Source organism: Callospermophilus lateralis, chromosome 10, assembly GCF_048772815.1.
Source record: "Callospermophilus lateralis isolate mCalLat2 chromosome 10, mCalLat2.hap1, whole genome shotgun sequence".
In the NCBI taxonomy this organism is placed as follows: domain Eukaryota; kingdom Metazoa; phylum Chordata; class Mammalia; order Rodentia; family Sciuridae; genus Callospermophilus; species Callospermophilus lateralis.
This window is the reverse complement of record NC_135314.1, coordinates 57,909,664-57,930,011: the sequence shown is the minus strand read 5'-3', so window position 1 is coordinate 57,930,011 and position 20,348 is coordinate 57,909,664. Positions and strand designations below refer to the sequence as shown.

Sequence of the window (20,348 nt, the reverse complement as noted above, 5' to 3'; positions counted from 1 at the left end):
CACAATAAAAGTTAATGTATGTGTGTGTATGTATATTTATCTGATTTTTTAAAAAATTAATAGCATTCACAGCCTCCTCCTCTTCCCATCCAGATTCTCTATGAAAAATTCTGATTTCCCCATTTTCACTGCAATCCCTTGAACTCCAGTGTCACCGCAGAGATCAGTGCTTTGTGTGTGTGTCTCCTAGGAAGAGAATGGGAGAATCTACATAGCAAGTGCTATTTTATAGAGGAGGAAGGTAGGAGGAAGAGGAAAGCTGAGAAGCAGTGGTAACATGGCACCAGAAGCTTGGGGAAGGGAAGAGGTGAAGAGAACTCTGGGCAAGAGAGGGTAGATGTCTGGGAAAAATTGGGGAAAGGAGATTTTTTTTAAAAAGTTTTGCCTCTGCTGAGGGTGTTGCTCAGTGGTAGGGCACTTGCTTAAATATATGAGGCTCTGAGTTTGATACCCAGCACCAGAAAAAAAAAACGTAGGGGCTGGGCTAGCTGCTAATAGAGTCTTGGGCAAAAGCTTCAAGATGTAGGAAAACCCAAGACATTTGGGTGGGGACAGGCTTTCAGAATGGCAAAACCTGAATAGTTTGACAAATTAGACAGCAAATAACTCTGTAAGGATATATTGTTTTGAAACATTTTTTGATAATTTGCATGAACTGGGGACAGAAGGAATTCTATGATATGGCCTTTACTTAGCTTTGAGGTAATTCTAATATGGTAATTGGAACCAAGAGGTAATTTCCTCAGTTGATGTTTTAACTGGGCCAAGAGTCTGACTTCCCCCAAATCAAAAGTTCAGGATGTAGTAACAAGAAGTTTTTAAAAACTCTGAGTTCCACACTGGAATGCTGATTCAAGAATGCTAATTGAAATCTGTAAAACTGTGGTTGAATTGGATGCAGGCTTATTCATTAAATTCTGAGAATTCACAAACTAGAGGAAGACATGTGATAAAATTAGACATACTTCTTATGTGAGATATTAATGTACTGAGTTTGTGTCCATGGGCTGAATTTAAATGTACTTAGGAGTTTGCATGAATTCTTGCATGACTGATTAAATATATACTAAAGGAAATGAAAATTTGGGGGGAATAGTCTCCATCTTCCTAGGAGTGACGATAATGATCACTATCAAGGGTGACGGTGATGATCATCTATCCCATGATGCTCTCTGTAGCACTGAATATTAGACTAGAGGAAACATTAGGCAGTTTTCAGGTCTTCACATTTCCAGAGATGGCCAATGTGGGTAGTTAGTGAAGCTGTTGAAGTAAAGGCTTTGATAAATAGTTGAAGGCATACTTATATAGGCTGCAGCTGGGAAGTACTGTCAGGCACCTAAATATAATTCTCTCAGACTTTCTGGGTGAGAGTCTGAAGCACATATTTGGAAGAGGTTATGAGAGGGAAAAGTGATGAATGCAGAATGTTGTGGTTAATTAATGAGGCATAAAATTGGAAAGAGATATTAACTTGTCAAGGAGAAAATGAAAAGACAAAAGGATAGATTTTGCCAAAGAACAGCCAGGGTGTGTGTATCAGAGAAGGGGAAGCAGATGGCAGGTGACACAGGTCACAGGTCGAGAGGATGGTAAAGAGCTACCTCATTGGAGCTGATGTTTATGGAGGCACTGTGAGGTTCTGAAGCATGTCTCTCCCAGTGTGTGAACACAGGGCTGTGAACGAGTAGGGGAGATACTGGAGAATGGTCGCCATCTAAAAAGCGTTCAAAGAATTCAAAACAGGAGAAAAGGAACAAGTTGAAGGGCAAATGCAAAGCAATGTTAGAATGGAAAACCACAGAAGCCAGTGGGAAACAAATATAGATTGAGCATACAGGAATTTCTGATATAGCTCTTTTGATGACTTTGTGAACTCAGACTTTGAGTACAGTGCCATGAACTTCTCTGTCAAAATGTATGTTAACTGTGAAAGAATGAATTAACATCTGCAACTGATACACCCATCACTTTCACCTCTGATGTGAGACTTCCACTTTTTTACTTTATTAATTCCTATATCATTTGAGGTTTTTATAAACATATATTACTTGGTAATAAGATGAAACTAGAAAAGTTCTATTGGAACAGGGTTAGTTTTGATAAAAGAAAAAAGTTTTGAAATGTCCTAAATTTAATGATAAAAGCCAGAGGGTGGAGGGCAAAAGAAGTCAGGAAAGTTAACCAGCTAACAGCTTAGGGCAAAACCAGGAAAGAAAGAAACAAAGAAACAAAGAAAGAAAGAAAGAAAGGAAGGAAGGAAGGAAGGAAGGAAGGAAGGAAGGGAGGGAGGGAGGGAGGGAGAAAAAAGGACAATAATGTTGAAATCTTGAGTGAAATCCAAACATAGTGAGCAACAGGGTCACCACACTTTGTTTGCTTATAACTTTTGGGACTGTTAATTCCAACCAATCTAGACACAACAGTTATTCTCTTCAGGACTGCCCTCCTACCCAAAAAGCTTTCCTCCTCAAGATTATCGCACCTCTTTAATCTATAAGTCAATGTAATTCACAGTGCTTGCCTACCCCAAAGTTGTTTTTTTTTTTTTTTAACCAAGAAAAAACTACCCCAAGAATTTAAAAATATTCTTAGCTCTGATCTGCTACACAACTTGCTACTGATAGTTGTGGCAGCCTTTCCCAAGATCCAGTTCTTTCCTTTTCTGGGTAGCATCTGTGAATGGCTCAATAAATGCTTAGTCCCTTGGTCCCTAGATTTTGAGTTTCATGGCTTCCATCAATATGTTATCTATACCTCAAAATAACTATTAAGAAGATATAAAATGGACTTACAAATTGAGTTATACAAAAGAATTATATTAACAGGGACTTTACAAGTAAAATTATATTTAAAAAGTATGACTCCACTGTTGCCCACAAAACCACAAACAAATACATCTATGAGGATGTATTAAGGTTTGGAGGCCTCGACAACTGCTGTGATCAAGGCGAGCAGGTAGGGGGCGCTGGAACTCCAAGGCCCAATCCTGTTTACCACTAGTGATTTGTTATCTTAAAGACCACATGGTTTAAATTCCTGAAATCTGCCCATGGAATTTTCTGGAAATCCTTCATTTAGTCTAGCTCGATGGTCCTTAAATTTAGTATATGTAAAAATTACCTTACTAGGCAGCACACACAGAACCATGCATCCTATACTTTATGGGTGATTAAAAAGATTTTCAGTTATAATTTTGTGCCTAACTTTTGTCTTACTTGCTAATTGTACAACCACGTGTAATAGGAACTTTGGCTCTGAAAGAGTGAACAGTCAGAAACATAAAAGAATCACCTGTGCCACCCAAAGAAAGAACTAGAAAACTTACGGGGATCCAAATACCTTATCAATCTTCCCAAAGTGGTTAAGCCTGATCAGAAATCCCACAAAAGCACAGAGAAGAGATTAAAAGTTGTTACCACACCCTGACAGGATTTTCATCTATTCTTCTGAAGGCAGCTCTAAGAGGTTACCTGAGAGACTTCATCTGCACAATAAGACAACCTTTATTAGTAGTGAAGTGCCGCTCACCTTTCTTGAGCCTCGGACTTGAGGAAGAGGGGAAGTCAGGGTTTCCCAGGGTTAGTTGTACAAATTGTGGCCCTGTACATACACACACACACACACACACACACACACACACAAGGCATGTGTCCAGCTGACAGAGAAGGGGCAGGAGCTTTTTGAGCCCTTGTGTGGGCAGAGTCTGTATGTGGGGTGGGGTTGAAGCAGGGGCTGCCTGTTCCCCAACACGCTCAAAGGCAATATACAGGCCAGTGGGGGGGCTGGGAGGATGTCTTCTGCACACATTAAACTTCAAAAAGGTTAAAGGTCAGGTATTTAGACAAAATATACCAGTTTCATAATGGCTAACATTTTAATATTGATAATATTTTAAGATGGATAATTTTAAGGTGGATAATATTTTAAGATGATAACTCATATTTTCTGGACCCCGAATGCTAGTTTCCATTTCTGTCCCTCCTGGAGAGGGGTAGGCCACATGTCAGCTGTACTTAGCTCTTCGAGATTTCTATAATTAAGGTAAGAAATGGAGCAGGGCAGGAAACCAAAGGTGACCATGAATTATTCCAGCTTTTGTTCTACAAAAAGTCTAAGTGCTTAGGGGAAGTAGATTTGCAGAGATTTGCAGGTTTAGATGAAATGTCTTGGTGGACAAAGGAGAAGCAAGTGATTTCCTTGGCTGAGGAGAGGAGAGACAGGGCAGATGGGGACTCAGAATAAAAAAAAAATAGCATCAAATTAAAAACAAGTTTATCTGAATTTTATAAATTCTGAGATTTATATTCTACCACTGCCTTTAAGCAAATGTATCAAAGGGCTGTCTCAGAGTCATGGTTCTTGACAACTACATGCCAGGCACTTTGTTCACACCTATTCTCTCTAGTAATCCTCACAACAACACTGCAAAGCAGATGCTGCTATCACATTTTATAAGTGAAACAACAGGGATCAAGGGCACAACTAGTCAGTAGAAGGATGAGGGGTGCAAAGCCACATTTGCTTTTTTTCCTGCACTGTAGACCAGTTATCAGTGACATGTACCTAAACTCAGAGACAAAGGAATACACTGAGGTTCTCAGAAGGTTCAAAACAAAAGAGCTCAGTCCTGTATAGTATTGAGTCTGACTCATTCCATGAGTAGATATCTCATTGATATGCTCAGCAGAGTGTGTAGATAATACTGACCCCCAGAGGAAAAGCCCACTCATCACTGGACCAAAAGGAGGGATTCATGGGCAAAGACTAGAAGTTCCTAAGTCTGAGGAGAATGTGAAAGCAATCTGTCACAAGACTTAAAGAATCCTGCTCAGACAATAAGACCCTTATGCCTGTGCCAGAATTCAGAGGCCTTTCTTCAAAAATGTCAGATATTTTGTGTATTCAATGGTAAATTTAGGCTAAAACAAAACTAAACAAGGGGCTGGGGATGTGGCTCAAGTGGGAGTGCACTCGCCTGGCATTCGCGGGGCGCTGGCTTCAATCCTCAGCACCACATAAAAATAAAACAAAGATGTTGTGTCCACCGAAAAATTAAAAAATAAATATTAAAAAAAAATTTTAAAAACTAAACAAAAAGCCTGTGGGCATGAAGGCATTTTGACCAGCCTATATAATTCTCTCTCTCTCTTTCTCACACACACACACACACACACACACACTCACACTCACACTCACACACACACCAGTCAATTCCCAAATCCCCTCCCAAGTTTGAACCCCAAACAGACAAGCTAGCATTTATTTTAAAAAGCTGCCTTACTTTTCCAAAGACTCTGTTCCTGACTTAAAGATTTCTATTCAAGGTATTGGTTATATGAGTAAGCTCCGATTCACAGGACCAGGTTACCTGGTTAGGATCAGGACCAACTTCATCCCAGTTGTGAGTGACATGGCCTTGGTCAATGGATTCAAAGGGCTTGTGAGAAACAGAAGGTAGAATCCTGTACAGCCAGCTAGGGAGAAACAAGAACACAAAGCCTCAGGGTAATGTTCTGAGTGACAGAGACTGGCTCAGGAAATGCCATCAAGAAGACCGTCAAATCAACCAACATCTATGGCTTTAATGTGACAAGAAATGACAGCATTACTTCTTTTTTATATGCATATTTTTAATTGTGGATTGGCATAATACCTTTATTAAGTAATTAATTTATATTTATGTGGTGCTGAGGATCAAACCCAGTGCCTCCCATGTGCTAGGCAAGCGCTCTACCACTGAGCTACAGCCTAAGCCCAGCATTATTTCTTACTAACCATTTGCTGCCTGGAGCTTTGGCCCCTTCTCTATTTTACACTATATCATTCTTGGGATTGAGCTCCAGCTCCTAGATATTCCCACGCTGCCAAAAAAATGAAGGACTCTCTTTCCCTCCCACCAGCTGTAAGAAGTACTTTGAGGGATATCAGTGCAGGGAAATCCATAGAAAAACCTTAGCTTATTATACCACAAGGTGCTAATCCTTGCTTTCAAAGGCCAGGGCAGTGAATTCTATGTAGACTGAAAGAATATGGGTATTATCTTTGTTATATAAATCTTTTTCTTTTAAAATTATAGAAGTGATACATGGCGATGGTAAAAATAATTCAAGTAATTTAAAAAGTTGTGATAGGCTAATGGTACCTTCTCTTCTACTTTCTTCATAGCTATTTCTTAGAGGCATCAGAGCTTAATGGGTTTCTTACATATTCTCTTAGATAATTCAAAAGCATATATAAGGAAAATTGTCAAATCATTTTACCACTTTACTCTCATATCAGGAATATGTTGGAGGGGCTGATCATCCCCATCTTCCCTAAGATTATTTTTCATCCTGAATGAGTAAACATTAGGGTCAGAATTAGGCTGAATATAAAGGTTTTTACATATTAGGTGTAGGAATTATTTTTATAAAATTAGTAGAAGTTATTATAGAAAATAAAATAATAAGAAATGATATTATAATAAAAGATGATAATAATTAATTATTTTTATGTGGAGCTATACCAATTTTGTGGTTCCTAAGGCCAACAGATCCTTTAAAGATCAAGAAAGATATATTATTAGATATGGAGGCATGAATTGGCAGTTCTTATATACTTTCTCAGTAAATGAGCTTTAATCTTCTATTAAATCTTTCTATTATAAAGTATCATTAATATTAGTCTTGTGGTGAAAAAATAGTCTCTTATTTTATATTTCCTTTATTATGAGTAAGGTTGAGAATCTGTTCATTTATTAGCACTTTGTAATTTTTCTATGAATTATCTGTTCAAATTCCTGTACTGTTTTCAGTAGGGTTATTTGTTTTTTTGACATTAATCTGAAGAGGTTTTTAAATCAATACTTCTGTACTCCATAAATGTTAGAAACATGTCCATGTTTTATTTCAGTATACTTATAGTTTGTTGGGTTTTTTGTTTTCTTTCTTTTTTCCCCTTCATTTCTACTCTCTGTATGTGTTAAGGCCTGGGCTAATGTTCTGTCCACCAGGACCAGATCTCAGGCTTCAGGAAGGAAAGAAGAGTCTGATGAAAGAAATCTGAACAATACCAGGAGGAGAACCTTCCAGAAGTTGAGTGGGACACTGAAACTCACTACAAGGAACCCAAATCTTTCCAAAGACCATTACCCTGTTGGGGTTCAGAAGGAGGCAGGACCCTACTTCTGACAATGGAAAAGAGATCTGCTTAATAGCCTTTGATCCTTTAAACCCAAGGAAAGTCTGCTTCAGGGCATGGAGGTAATTAATCTGGCCTGGCCCAATTTCTGAACCATCCAAGAGAAAATTGACTAACTTTGTTCTTCCATCTGATTCCTCCAACTCTTGAGGATGTGATCTCAGACCTTGGACCCACTAAACCTCTCCAACACCCAGTGGTATATGGGGTTGAAGGAATGTGTGTGCATCTTGGAACCAGCTGTGTGATTCAGGGCAAGTTACTAAACTTCCCAGACCCTGTGTTCCTCATCCTTATCTCCTAGGATTGTTGTGAGGACTAAAAGAATTCATGTGTCTGAAATGCCTGGCACATACTAGGTGATCCTTTATTAGATGCTTTTGAACATTTTCAAAAGTTCTTGAGAATACCCTTAGAGAGTTCTAAATAGATAGGTGAGCCATGCCTAGTGCTATTTATTTATTTATTTATTTATTTATTTATTTATTTATTTATAGCAGAGTCTATAAAACTCCCCAGGCACCTCTACATTGCCCTGGACAGAGATTTAATTCTGACGCAGGGAATTTTGCCAGCTTCTAAATGAAATGCCAACAACTCCTTTTCAGCCTCCTGGAACACAACTCAGCTCCTGCTGGCTGAAGATATTGCTGAATAATGGGGGCAGGCAGCAGAATCTGGAGACCAGGTGGCCTGTTAGTGGATAGGCCATAAAGTCAAGAACATAGTCAGGAGGCCAGGTTGTCATAAATTAGAATGGATAGAAATTGTTTGTGTGCTTACCTTTATCCTATCCATTTGGGTTCGCAGAAGGAGAAATAATTAAATGCAATAGAATTTACCTCTGATTTTTAATATATATGAGAAACTATCTTCCCCTGTTCTTCCATGCACACATCTATCAAGAGAAACCAATATTGATACACACTTACTGCCTCCTGATACTGACCTTATACTATAGCATCTGCCATATCTTGTGCTTCAGCTCTCTAAAATACTCTGGAAATACTTCTAGAAATATTTCTAGAAATACTCTGGGATGGAAACAGAAGCTCTTCTATGGTGTCAATAATGATGATGATTTTAATAATAACTCATGTTAATTCAGCACTAACCATGTGCCAGGAAATATGCTAAGCACTTTACACATATTCTTTCCACAACATCCTCTCTAAAACTCTAAAATAGGTGCTGTAATTATCTGTTTTACAAATGAATATCTAGAGGTTCTGAGAAGGCAGATGATTTGCCCATAATCACCCAATTGAAGAAGAAGGAGTGTGGATTTAAAGTTAGAGGGCCTGATTCCAGAGTGGGTAAGACTAACCACCAATGGAAACAATAGTTATCATTGGTGTGGTCCTTTGTGCTTTTGTATTCACCATTTCACTGACTTCTCAGGAGGACCCTGTAGAGATAAACCCCACCTCCTCCTTCTAAGCAGTATGATACCACCCGTCCTCTTCCCCAGATCTCCAAGGTCAGCAGCAGCCCTCTTCACAGATGCTTTAACCAGAAAGTCCAATGATTAGATACTACTTATTTAAATCATGACACTTACAGCCTCCTCAATCTACCTCATCTACGGCAACCAGCCTGCCCCAGAGGAGTTAATCAAGAGAGGAAGTTCATTGGCTTGGCTTAATGGAATAGAGCAAGCAAGAATGTGACCTTCTGTGCTAATGAATGTGCTGCTTTCTAGGAAAGTCAAATTCCAAAGAGCAAAAACCTTACTAATTCAAAGCAGAAGGGGCCACAATACATGAATTTTTCAACTACTCAGGTTTTGCTTATCCAAGATTTTCATGCAAAGAATGTAATGTTTTTGGTCAGCTGAGAAAGACACTGCTCTGAATCTTCTATAACTGTGATTTAATCATATGCAAAATCAAAAAATAAGTAAATCAAAAAACAAAACTCAACTGAACAATCCTTCGAAGAAGACCAAAGTATTAGACATATTTTATTTTAAAAGAAGAAAAACACACTTCCTTCTGGGTACTGGTGAGAATTTGTAAGTGGAACTGGACTTGGGTTTTCTGTGTAGTTTGTTCCCTCACTATCTCCCATCAGTCACTTGATTCCAACTGGGAACAAGGCCCATTCCCCTCTACCTGTAACCCAGCACAGCCTAAAAGAAGAAGGATCCATGATCCTGGTAGGGGAGGTGGCACAAGGTCCTTGTCATAGTTCCCACTGTCTGCAGGTCAGCATTCATCTCATCCTCATACCTTCTCTTATTGGTGCTCCGGGGACAAGTGAAAGCTGATCCTGAGAGCTGCTCCGCATACAGATTGAAGGGGCAGACTTGAGGATTATTCTAAAACCAAAAGAGGCAATAAACAATGTCATTCAAATCCAAAAAGCATCCCCCTAAACCTTTCCACCAACCAATTCAGTGGGGGAATCCTTCCTGAATGGGGAGACTCTGGGCCACTGCACATGACCACCCTAAGTCATTAATACTTCTTTTAATACCTTTTTATGTAAATGTACCCCTGATTATAAAAGTAATATATGTTTATTGTAGAAAATTTATTAAATATGAAATCTGAAATCACCCATTATCTCACCAATCAGAAATAACCAATGTTAATCTGTAAGTGTATTTCTTTTCATTCTTATCCTCCAAAAATGAGGATCTTCTGATACCTGTAAATGTAATAATCAGGACTTGCTTTTGTTTTTTTTAAGGAAATAATATATCAAAAGCATTTGTGTGTGTGTGTGTGTGTGTGTGTGTGTGTGTGCCATGAAATATTCTCCAAAAAGTTTTGAGAGAATTTTGTTTACTGTAGTTTTGCAATTATAACCAACACTGGTACAAACGTCTTTGTACATATATTTCTAAAATAACTTATTTTCTCATCATTGTCATATCTTCTGATGTTCAAAGGAACTAGAAGAAAAGACCCCTACCCCTGGATGTTGGGGTTTCTCCTGGAAATCCTACAGCTAATTTTACTAATTTGAGTTGGGTACTCTGACATAGGTAATAACCACCAGTCCCCAAGTTGACTTTTTGTATTGTCATTGTTCTATATTCTATTTTTCCCAATAGCTTGTGAAGCTCCCAAACAGTTTATCTGCTAGATTAGAAGAACTTTGTTGGGTGGAGGCCTTTTGGCTTGAGGGCTGGTCATCCCAAGCCCATGAGTTAGTATTCTCTAAGAATTTTATTCACTCATACCTGTCCTTCAGGCAGGGAACCTGGACAGCGAGGGTCCTCTGAAGCACATTCATTCCCAAATCCAGAAATGTACTGCATGTAACAGAGACATAAATGCCACCATTATTGGGATATAAAGAACATTTTTCCCAACACTGACTGACTACAAAGGTAAGAATTTCTGCATGGTCACATATTTGAGTATGATGTTCCAGACACAATATCTTTGCTATGTCTTGACATGAAAATCATTTAGGAAAGACTATGTATTTTGTATAAATTTTAAAGACTTCTATTTAATCAATTCCCTTAGTGGTACTTGGTTGATTATGGGCTTATTTTTGCTTATCTCATCTCAAGAATAAGCTCTTTAATTCTAGTTCCATCTGGAAGTTCTTGAGAGGAAGATGGTTCAAGTCCAGATTAGAAGGATCTTGCTGGGCCTAGATTGCAATCTCCCTAAGCTTGGGAATCCATTCTCCCTCCATATCCTAGGGGAAAAAAAAGAAACTGGGAAAATGTATGTGCATCTAAAATCACAGCAAAATCTTTGCCAGAAAGCTCTCTCCAAACTAGCCTTGCTGCAGGCAGAAACCTACATTATCTGGCTCATCTATGGAGTACATGTATATTTATACTTATATCTGTGAGGATATGTGAAAATGAAGTTGAAAGGTAGGGGTGGCTTTCAGGAGATGTCTCAGCCCATAATCTTTTCACAATGGCACAATGGAGCCTATTGTGATTGACATCTCTTAACTTTATACCCAGAAGGGAAAAGTTCAAGAGATTTCTCAATAAGGCAGATCAAGGGGGATCCCTTAAAATTTACCCTCCCCCCTCCCATGGTAAATACTGCCTTATTGATCATAGTTAGTAAATTTCAATAAATATTGATTCCCAAAGCCATAGAGAGTGAAACTGAACCAAGTGTACTAGGATGACTGAAGTCACAAGCCTCTTATGAAACGAGTCCACAGTCAGCTGACATGGCACATGCTATTCTACCAGCTGAAAGAACCACGGTGGCTCTACACAGGAAAGTATCAGCTCTACCTCACCCTTTGGATGTACTACAATTCTGTTATCCTCCTAAAACAGCTTTTGTTTCTATGGAACTTTATTTTCAAAATGCCTGCAGCATTTATGGTCCTCTGGGCAATCTGATGAAGAAACAACAGATTTGTAGCATCTTGGCTCATTACTGCCACCATCCAAGACCTGAGCTTGACTCTTGAAGTATTTAACACACCTGGGAGTTTTGTCACAGGTCTGTCAATGGCTTCCTTGTTCTGTTATAAATTTCACGAAAGCTGGGACTATGGCAGTCTTGTTCTCTATGTACCCTGTGCCCTGAACCATGGAAGGTATTCAGTAGCTGTCTGTGGATTGATTTAGTTTTTCACTTAGAGCCAGCTTCTACTATGAGTGCATGTAGGGTCTGCTAAGTGGGGTTAGAGCCTCCTTTGCTCTAACTTAAACACCAATTGATTTTAGTTCAGGATAAACAGAGTGCAGCCTTGCTGGGTGAGTGAAATGCCACCATCTGAGCACATTTCTTTAGAAGATATAAGAAGGATGGATGTGGGTGGAGGGTAGGCCCTCCAGAGTTCTTGGCAGCTCAGGGAAGGATGAGCTAGATGTAACACGCCTGGATGTGTGAGCGATGATCAGGCCAACAGTGTCTATATTTAGAAGGAATATTGAATGTGAAATGTTATGACCTAGAAAGCAATGGAAGTGAAATTATTCTTTTGCTTTCAGACAGAGTTTTTTGGGGTGGGGGTGCTGAAGATTGAACCCGGCATCACATATGTTAAGCATGTGCTCTACCACTGAATTATGTCTCCAGCCCCCGCAAATTTCTTGTATATTTGAAAATTCATCATCACACAAAAACCCCACCAAGTTATAATCATATTTGTTCCCAGCAGCACTGTGCTGTTTGGAATGGATTTTGGAGGAAAGTGGCAGAGATCATCCAATATTTTCATTCTCTACAGTGAGGCTGGCCAGAGACTCCCACCCAGAAGACCCTTACCCTAATTAAGCAGAAACCCCTACTATATTTGTAACATATAAGTTCCTCTTCAGAATGCTTTCTATCAGCAAAAACTTCTGCGTGCAGAAGGGTATGGGGGTCGGTAGTTTTCTCATTTTTGGCAAATGCACGGTTTGCAGGGAAAAAAAAAAAAGCTCGTGAAACCTCTGTCTGCAGGATAGAACAAAACACGCTCCTTATATGAACCTCCCAGCACCCCCCACTACTGGGTATAAAGTTCTAAGAATTTCTGTACACGTTGTTCAGAAGAAGAATTCTTAGGCGAGAGCCACCTCTGATGAACCCTGCAGTCAGTAAACCTGCTTCCTGAAAATTCCTCAGGTGTCCAGCCTCTTTATCCTACTTCAACAGAATACAGTTTTCTTTTCTCAAAATGAACCTCATGCTCACCATCAACAAGGATTGAATTTGAGTTGCTGAGAATCGGTAATGACCCCAAATTATCTTCAATTCTGTGAAATGGAATTTTTGCCCAGCTTGTAACTGAAGCCACTGAGTATGACAGTGCCTTCTCTTTGTTCAGCTGCTGCATTGTTTCTCTCTGCAAGGAGAAAGGAAGGTTCCAGAGCTGCCCAGTACAGCTGAGCTTTCTGGCAGGCATGAGTGGATTTACTTATTAACCTTTCCCATTCTTTGTAACTGTTGGCCTCAGAACAGAGGTTATATGTGTGTTCGGAACAAGGAAAAAGAGAGTTAGTGTATGTGATTCTGAAGCATTTGATTCAGGCTGTGCTTTAGAAAATAGAAAAGAAAGCAGAAAGAACAGCTGGTGGTTTGGAAGGGAGCCACCCCAGTGCTGAGAGAGGTGTGAGTTCTGAATCCCTTTCTCCAGCTTAGCCGCAGTGCATTGGCTCAAGAGGAGGTGGAAATTGCTGAGTCACTATTGACTCCTTTGGTTTTCTTAATCCTCTGAGAGCAAAGTTACAGATGAGTTTATTAGAGCTTTGAAATGCCATCTCCCTCACTGCTGAAAGCTTCTGAATTGGGGAAACTGCACTTTGCAGCTGCTTTCTCAAGGCTCTGAGCTCAAGGACAGAATCTGAACTCTGCTTTTATCAGCCCTGAAAATCCAAGCATTCGACTCCAGCTGGTTCAGTGATTATGTAAAAATTACCTTATAGGAAAATGTAGCAAAATAAAAATCTGACATTAAGCAAATGTGTTTGTATGTTTGCTTCATTTCAGATTTCAGAATAATTTGATTCAACATAAAAATATGATTTTCTTTCCAAGAGAATTTTATGCACATTTTCTAACTAAAGAATAAATTACTAAGCTCCATGTGACTTCGGTACCTTCAGTTCTTTGGCAGCTCACTAGTATACAGCTTTTTAATTCTCACCTGGTTCCCAGGATATGATTTACTTGTCAGAATAATTTTATGAGGTGCTTTCTTCTGAGTCAGATTCTAAGTACTACCTAATGGGACTAGCAAATGGTATACCTCACTTCCTTTTACTGGTCATGAAGTAAAGTGAGAGAAGTCAGGGTAAAGATGGAACTACCATTACCTTTTTTACCTATGCAAAGAAGGAATCTGGTATTTCTGGCTAACATTAATTGTTAGGTCAACTTGCAGATATTGCTGTAGGTTGAGTAATGGACCTGAAATGTCTTAATCTCTGGAATTTAAGAGTATTACATTATGTAGTGAAAGAGAATTTTGCAGATATGACTAAGTAAAGGATCTTGGAATGGGGCAATTCCTGTTTATTTGGGTGCACCCTAAATGTAATCATAAATATCATTTTGAAACAGAGAAAGAGGGAGATTTGATTGCAAAAGAGGGAAAGATGATCTAAGTAGAGATCTGAGCAATGAACTTTGAAGAGAGAGGAAGTGGCCACAAACCAAGGTATGGAAGCTGGAAGCTGATGGGACCAGGAAACAGATTCTTGTGTAGAGTTTCCAAAAGAAAACTTCCAAGTTGACACCTTGACTTTAGTTCAGTGCAACTAATTTCAGACTTTTTAAGGCAGGAATATAGGGCTAAAGTTTAAGCTGGTTGTGCATGCCTGTAATCCCAGTGGCTCAAGAGGCTGAAGCAGGAGGATTGCAAATTCTAAGCCAGCCTCAGCAATGTAGTGAGGCCCTAAGTTACTTAGTGAGACCCATTTCAAAATTAAAAAATAAAACTAAAAAGGGCTGGAGATATGACTCAGTAAGTAGTTAAGTGCCTCCAGAGGTAGGCAATCAATCTCTGGTTTAAAAAAAAAAAAATTAAACTGGTGTTAGGAAGGGACTATATGCTTTATGCTTAAGATGAATAGGAAAAAGCCTCCCAACTACATTGGTTGTTTAAAATAAATAACAAGAAAATATCAAACTCATGTAAGCAGATCTGACCACAAGCCCTTGACTGAAAGTAACCAGGAACCTCATTTAAATGCATTTCCATATTAAAGACATGCTCAGGAGGGAGACCTAACACAATTTTAGACACAATTTTGACCATGTGCCAAATGGTGCAGGCACAGTAAGAGATTGCAATATAAACATGAATATTGTTATGTAACCTACAAATATGCAAATTCCTGATCTACAACTATATAAATGTTGTTTGCCTTTTAACTTTCTTGCCATTCTGTCTATGGAATGGTCACTGCTGCCTGGCTACTCTGCTTATGGGGCTGCCACTTTTCTATATTAATCAATGCAATACATGATTCTTTCTAACCCTCTCTTTATTAGCCATGTTTGATTTCTGTCTTGAATGAGCTGATTGACCTGCTGAACTGGTGACATTCTGACCTCCAGAACTGTAAGAGAATAAATTTGAGCTGTTTTAAGCCATAATACTGTGGTAACTTATGACTGCAGCAAAAGGAAACTAATTATGTAAGCCAATGTGTCCCCTCTCTAGCTAATCATTAAAGTCTTTTCAGAAATGTGATCAATATAGATTCAAAGCTAGGGAATTAAGTATCTGGTGGTGGTCTCCAAAGTCTGCATGTAAAATCAGTTCTTCATTTTAGAAATGAAGAATCCAAGGCCTGGAGAATGAAGCAACTTAAGACTGTGGGACAGTTCACTTTTAGATTTAATTTTATTATTTTATCTTTTTACTTTTCTTCCCCTAGCTGTGCTTTAATGGAGATGTGATTTCATTTGAGGTTTTATGTTGATATAGCCATTAAAATGAAGGAAAAAAAAAAGACTCTTTCTAAAGTTACGTAATGCTTATTGATTAGAATGTGCATGATGCAATCTGACTTTCTGCATTTAGATTTCTGACCTCTGCAGCTAACCTTTTCTTCTGGAGATTAGACAGCAGGCTGAGAATGCCTTTGAACTTGAGAACAAAGACCAGCATGTAATTTGCATTGGTGTGCTGGTGCTATGCATAATAAATTGCTTAAAAATTACAGCAGGATAAGATTTTAGGTATAATTTATTTATAAATGGTAAGGATGTTTCCAGCCCTGCTGAAGTTCCTTGTAGGATTTTCATCAGAAAACAAAGTTTCTAAGTTTTCTCCCTTCTCCATGACTCCAGCAGCCACCATTGACATGATGATCACATATCTATTCCCCCTACCCCTGCCCACTGCCCTGAGTTCCAGATCCATACATCCAACCACCTCCCAGGTATTTCCATTTGGCTGGATCTCCAGCAACTCCAATTAAGCTGGATCACTGGGACTCCAGAACTTGCAGAACTCTGCATATTTTGTGTCTTTGCAGATGCTGTTTCCTCTAGCCCCATCATTTTTTACTTCACCAATGCCTACTTTTTTCCCCAAGACTCAACCTAAGAATAGTCTCCTTTAGAAAGTTCCTCTTGACTCTACCTAAGTTGGACTTACTTCCTACCCTAGATTAATCTGCAGCATCACACACTAGCACATACTATTTGCTGAATGAAAGAATGAGAGTAAACTCTCAGTCGGGCATAAAATAAACTCTTATTCTGGTGTTGAGTGTGTTTAGGATTCCTATTAATTAGAGAGATGTTAGGTTCTTCAAACTCAGCATAGGTTAAAAGGCATTAGGGCAATGCTTAAACCCTGCATTCTGGAAGCAGTGGGGAGGGTGTCTGTTCCACTCAGTTTGAGCCAAGGTTCAGGGCAGTTCTGTTTAGCTCTACTTGCATCAGGCCCTGATGTCAGCCTGGGCTAGGCATTAGACATGATTGTAGATACTGGGGGATATTCTCCTTTCCCTGGCCTGAAGGCCCCAGTTTAGGAGAAGCCACCAAGACTCTTTTTCTGAGTCTGGGATTCAGATTCAGACAAAACCTAAGTACTAATCCAGTCTCTATCACCTCCCGGCAACAATCTTGAGCAAGTTATTTAGCTCTGAGCTTCACTTTTGTTATTGGTCAAATGGAAACAAGAGCATCTAGACACCAGGATTCTTTTGAGGATTACAATATAAGTTAATTCATAGTTAAATACATAGCACCTAAGAATACATAACCCACTCATGCTTTTCTAATGCACATTAACTGAAAAGAATTATTTCCTAGGGGAAGTGCTAGATACTGGTCAAAGCTGATTCTGAGTATCAAGATAACTTATCATATTAAGCATATCTGATTGGTTGCTGGAAGCAGTGCAGGAAGCTGTAGCTACAGGAACAGGTCAGAGACCCTGGGGTGAGAAACAGACTCAGTGAAAAGTGTGTCCATGGTGGAGGAGAGCCTTAGGACATGCCTACATGTCCAAGACCATATTTGAAATGATAAAAGACAAGAGGTGGTCAGTATTGCTTTCCTTTATCAATTCTCCTTTCTCTCCCCCGTTATCTGCATAGACATTTCTGTGAAGCCTCTGAACACAGGGGTTTTTTTTTTTTAATATTTATTTTTTAGTTGTAATTGGATGCAAAACCTTTATTTTATTTATTTTTAAGTGGTGCTGAGGATTGAACCCAGGGCCTTGCCTCTGCAGTAGGCAAGTGCTCTACTGCTGAGCCACAACCCCAGTCCCTAACACAAGAATTTTGATCACTGTAGTTTTCAGAAACTTCTATCAATTCTGGCTAAAGAAGCCACTGCAAACTTGCCAGGTGGTTTCTTTTGGTGCTGGGGATGGAACCCAGGGCATTGAGCATACCTCTGAGCTATACCTCAGCCCCAGCCTCAGCCAGATGATTTCTTACCTTCAGCTCAGCCATTTCCCTTCCGCTTTAAGTGTGATGACTTGGAGAAATCCAGATACAGGGAGAGTGTGCAGTCAAATGTTTCTTACCACCTTCCAGATGTTCTTGTTCCCACTAATACACTGTGCCTCGCTGGTCAGCAGGTCTCTCAAGGGAGCCAGAAGAATTGCTTAACCATTGAATATATTAGGGAGAAAGTCCAGCAATCTTTTACCTAAATGTCTTGCACAACTGTTTTGTTTTTCTTTGCAGTGCTGGTGGTCAAACCCAGGGTATCACACATGCTAGGCAAGCATTCTGCCACTGAACTACACCCCCAACCATGCTTTTGGTTTTTTATTAAACACAGACTATTTCTGAAAGAGTTTGCAAAAGCATTGTTCCTCTTTACTTGACATAAATATTGGCTAATTAATTATTTGTTTCACTTGAAAGAAGAAGACTTATTACAAAAGGCAGAGAATTTAAAGCTATCTGGAAAAGGAAATGTGGGAGTTAGTGCCTGCTGATGATGGTAGTGGATTCTCTATTCAGTCCTGCCTCAGGCCAGGAAGGGATAGGGCAGATGCTCATTTCCCCAGAGAAGAGTGAGGAAATGAACTGTGCTCCCTTCCAGGTATTTCCACAGAACTTATTGAAGATAGGGCCTGAGCCCAAGAGTCTAGGCCTCTGCAGTTGCCTCGCAGGAATGAGCTCAGGTTTCTGGGTAAACTATTCAGAGCCTGAGCACTTTATTCAAAGCAAACTGAAATGTTTTCTACTATTTTTCTTAATTTCTTCAAATATATTTAGTTAATATATTTCTTATAAATTCTTTAGCAATTGTGTTCCCTAATGCCTTTCCCCCTCTAAAACCAGACAGGGGGATTACTCTCTAGCCATTTCTCCAAGGACTCCCTTGTCCTCCATCTTGGCACCTCTCCTCAGTCACCAGAAGGTAGTGACTTCATGGCCAGTGATATACAGGTAGGAAGCAAATGTACCTCAAGTGCTTGCTTGTGCCAAGTTTTTCTACAGATACCACCTCATTTAATTTCACAAAAACAATTTTGTAAGGTAGGCTTTATTATCACATACTCAAATGCAACAGGCCAGGTAGAAAATGTAAATGAGTAAAGCAGGCTAAGTGATTTTTTGAGATAAGACATAGCTACAATTTTTAAACATTGGCAAAAGGAAGGAAACATTAAGTTAAAACTTTTGAGTCTAAGAGGTATTTGAAAATTTAGGTTTATTAGCTGTGCAGATGCTCCTCCCATTAAGAGATGAAGTCTTTTTCTTAGCAAACATGATACAAAGAAATGAAAAATGCTTATGTCTTAGGACTTGTTCAGTTTTTGCTACCTGAGACTAATATGCAAATAAGCAAGACTATTAGCTTCCAGAGGTCCAGGCATCAGCCACCGTAACTGCCAAATGTGTGAAGGAGGCAATTTGACTGTCAGGTAACTGCAGATGCATGAGTGATCCCAGATGAACTCAATAGAGACAAACCATCAGTTAAACCCAGCCCAAACTGCTGCCCTACAGAACTATGAGCAAATAGAATGGTGTTATTGAATGCTATTAAGTTTTGGGGTTGGTTGTTAAGTGGTGATAGATAAAGGATTCATTTATGCAGTCAAAAACATATAAAGGCAGCCAGGCACAGTGATGCAAACCAATAATCCCAGGAGCTCAGGAAGCTGAGGCAGGAAGATTGCAAGTTCAAAGCCAGCCTCAGCAACTTAGTGAGACCCTGTCTCTAAATAAAATACAAATAAGGGCTGGGGATGTGACTCAGTGGTTAAGTGCCACTGAGTTCAATCCCTGGTACAAAAAAAAAAACAAAAAACCAACCAAACAATAAACATATAAAGGCCCGAAATGTCTAGAGGTTGCCCGTTTGATACCTTCTCCCTAGACATCTAGGTCTAAGCACCCTCCAGAGGTCCCTGGGCTACAGCATATGCAGCAGCAGCAAAATAATTTGTGCGAGGTGTTCACACAGAAAGAGCCAGACAAAAGGGAAACAAGTGATGTGTTAGTGACAAACTGAATTGATGCCTGCAGAGCGGGCAGCTTACAGGACATCTCAGCATGTGAGCATAGACAGATGATATTGTGGTATTCTTTATATAAGCTTCTGTGGAATTTATGTGCAAACCAGGAAGAAGGGGGTAGAGACCCCTGCTTTACAAAGGGTAAGTTTTCACTATTTGTGAAAGATTTAAACTCAAAATAGAAAGTAAATTCGAGGAAGATATCTCCTGCATATATGAGTTATGAGTACCTTGGACCTTGAATCTCTCTTATCTTGGAAATTACCTTTGGGGGTTAAAAAAAGAAAGCTTTAGTGCTTTATTTTTCCATAAACTTTCTGTGCTCTTTCTACTGAACTAGTTTTGATGGCAGATTTTAAAGGTGTTTCAGATCTTCCTTAGGAGTGGGAGATTTCTGAAGGAGTCAGAAAGCAGATCATTGTATGAAAAAAAAACTTTGAGGGACCTGAAAATATTTAAAATTTAATTAACTTATCCCCAGACTTTAGGGATTCCTCCTAGGTAGGTTAACTTTATTTCCTGTCCTTTTCTATTTTTGTTACAGCAATTAAATGAAAGAAGCATTTGCTTCATAACTACTATATGCCAGGCTCTGTGCTATATACACCCAATGGATGGTGTGAGAGTAAATGAAATAGGTACAGATAGTTTTGATTCTACAATGGGTTTCTATTTGAATTAATATAATCATACATACCATTACAGACTGCAGTAAGTACTGTAATAATGAAGAGCCCAGGATGTTAAGGGAGGTATCAGGGAGCACAGCCCAGACCAGCAGGGTCAGGGAA

The 20,348-nt window shown here is 39.3% G+C and overlaps 1 protein-coding gene across 1 annotated transcript in view; it reads right to left on the bottom strand.

Annotated features, from left to right (window-relative positions):
* The window catches only part of Hgd (homogentisate 1,2-dioxygenase), a 44,617-nt gene extending 27,087 nt beyond the window's left edge, over positions 1-17,530 (bottom strand). The window contains exons 1-4 of the mRNA XM_076868387.2: positions 17,516-17,530; positions 10,373-10,444; positions 9,414-9,502; positions 5,372-5,477 (exon numbers count right to left, since the gene is read on the bottom strand). Of these exons, the coding sequence (XP_076724502.1) occupies positions 5,372-5,477; positions 9,414-9,502; positions 10,373-10,444; positions 17,516-17,530 (282 nt within the window). The remainder of the gene's footprint in view (positions 1-5,371; positions 5,478-9,413; positions 9,503-10,372; positions 10,445-17,515) is intronic.
* Between the last annotated feature and the right edge of the window lie 2,818 nt (positions 17,531-20,348).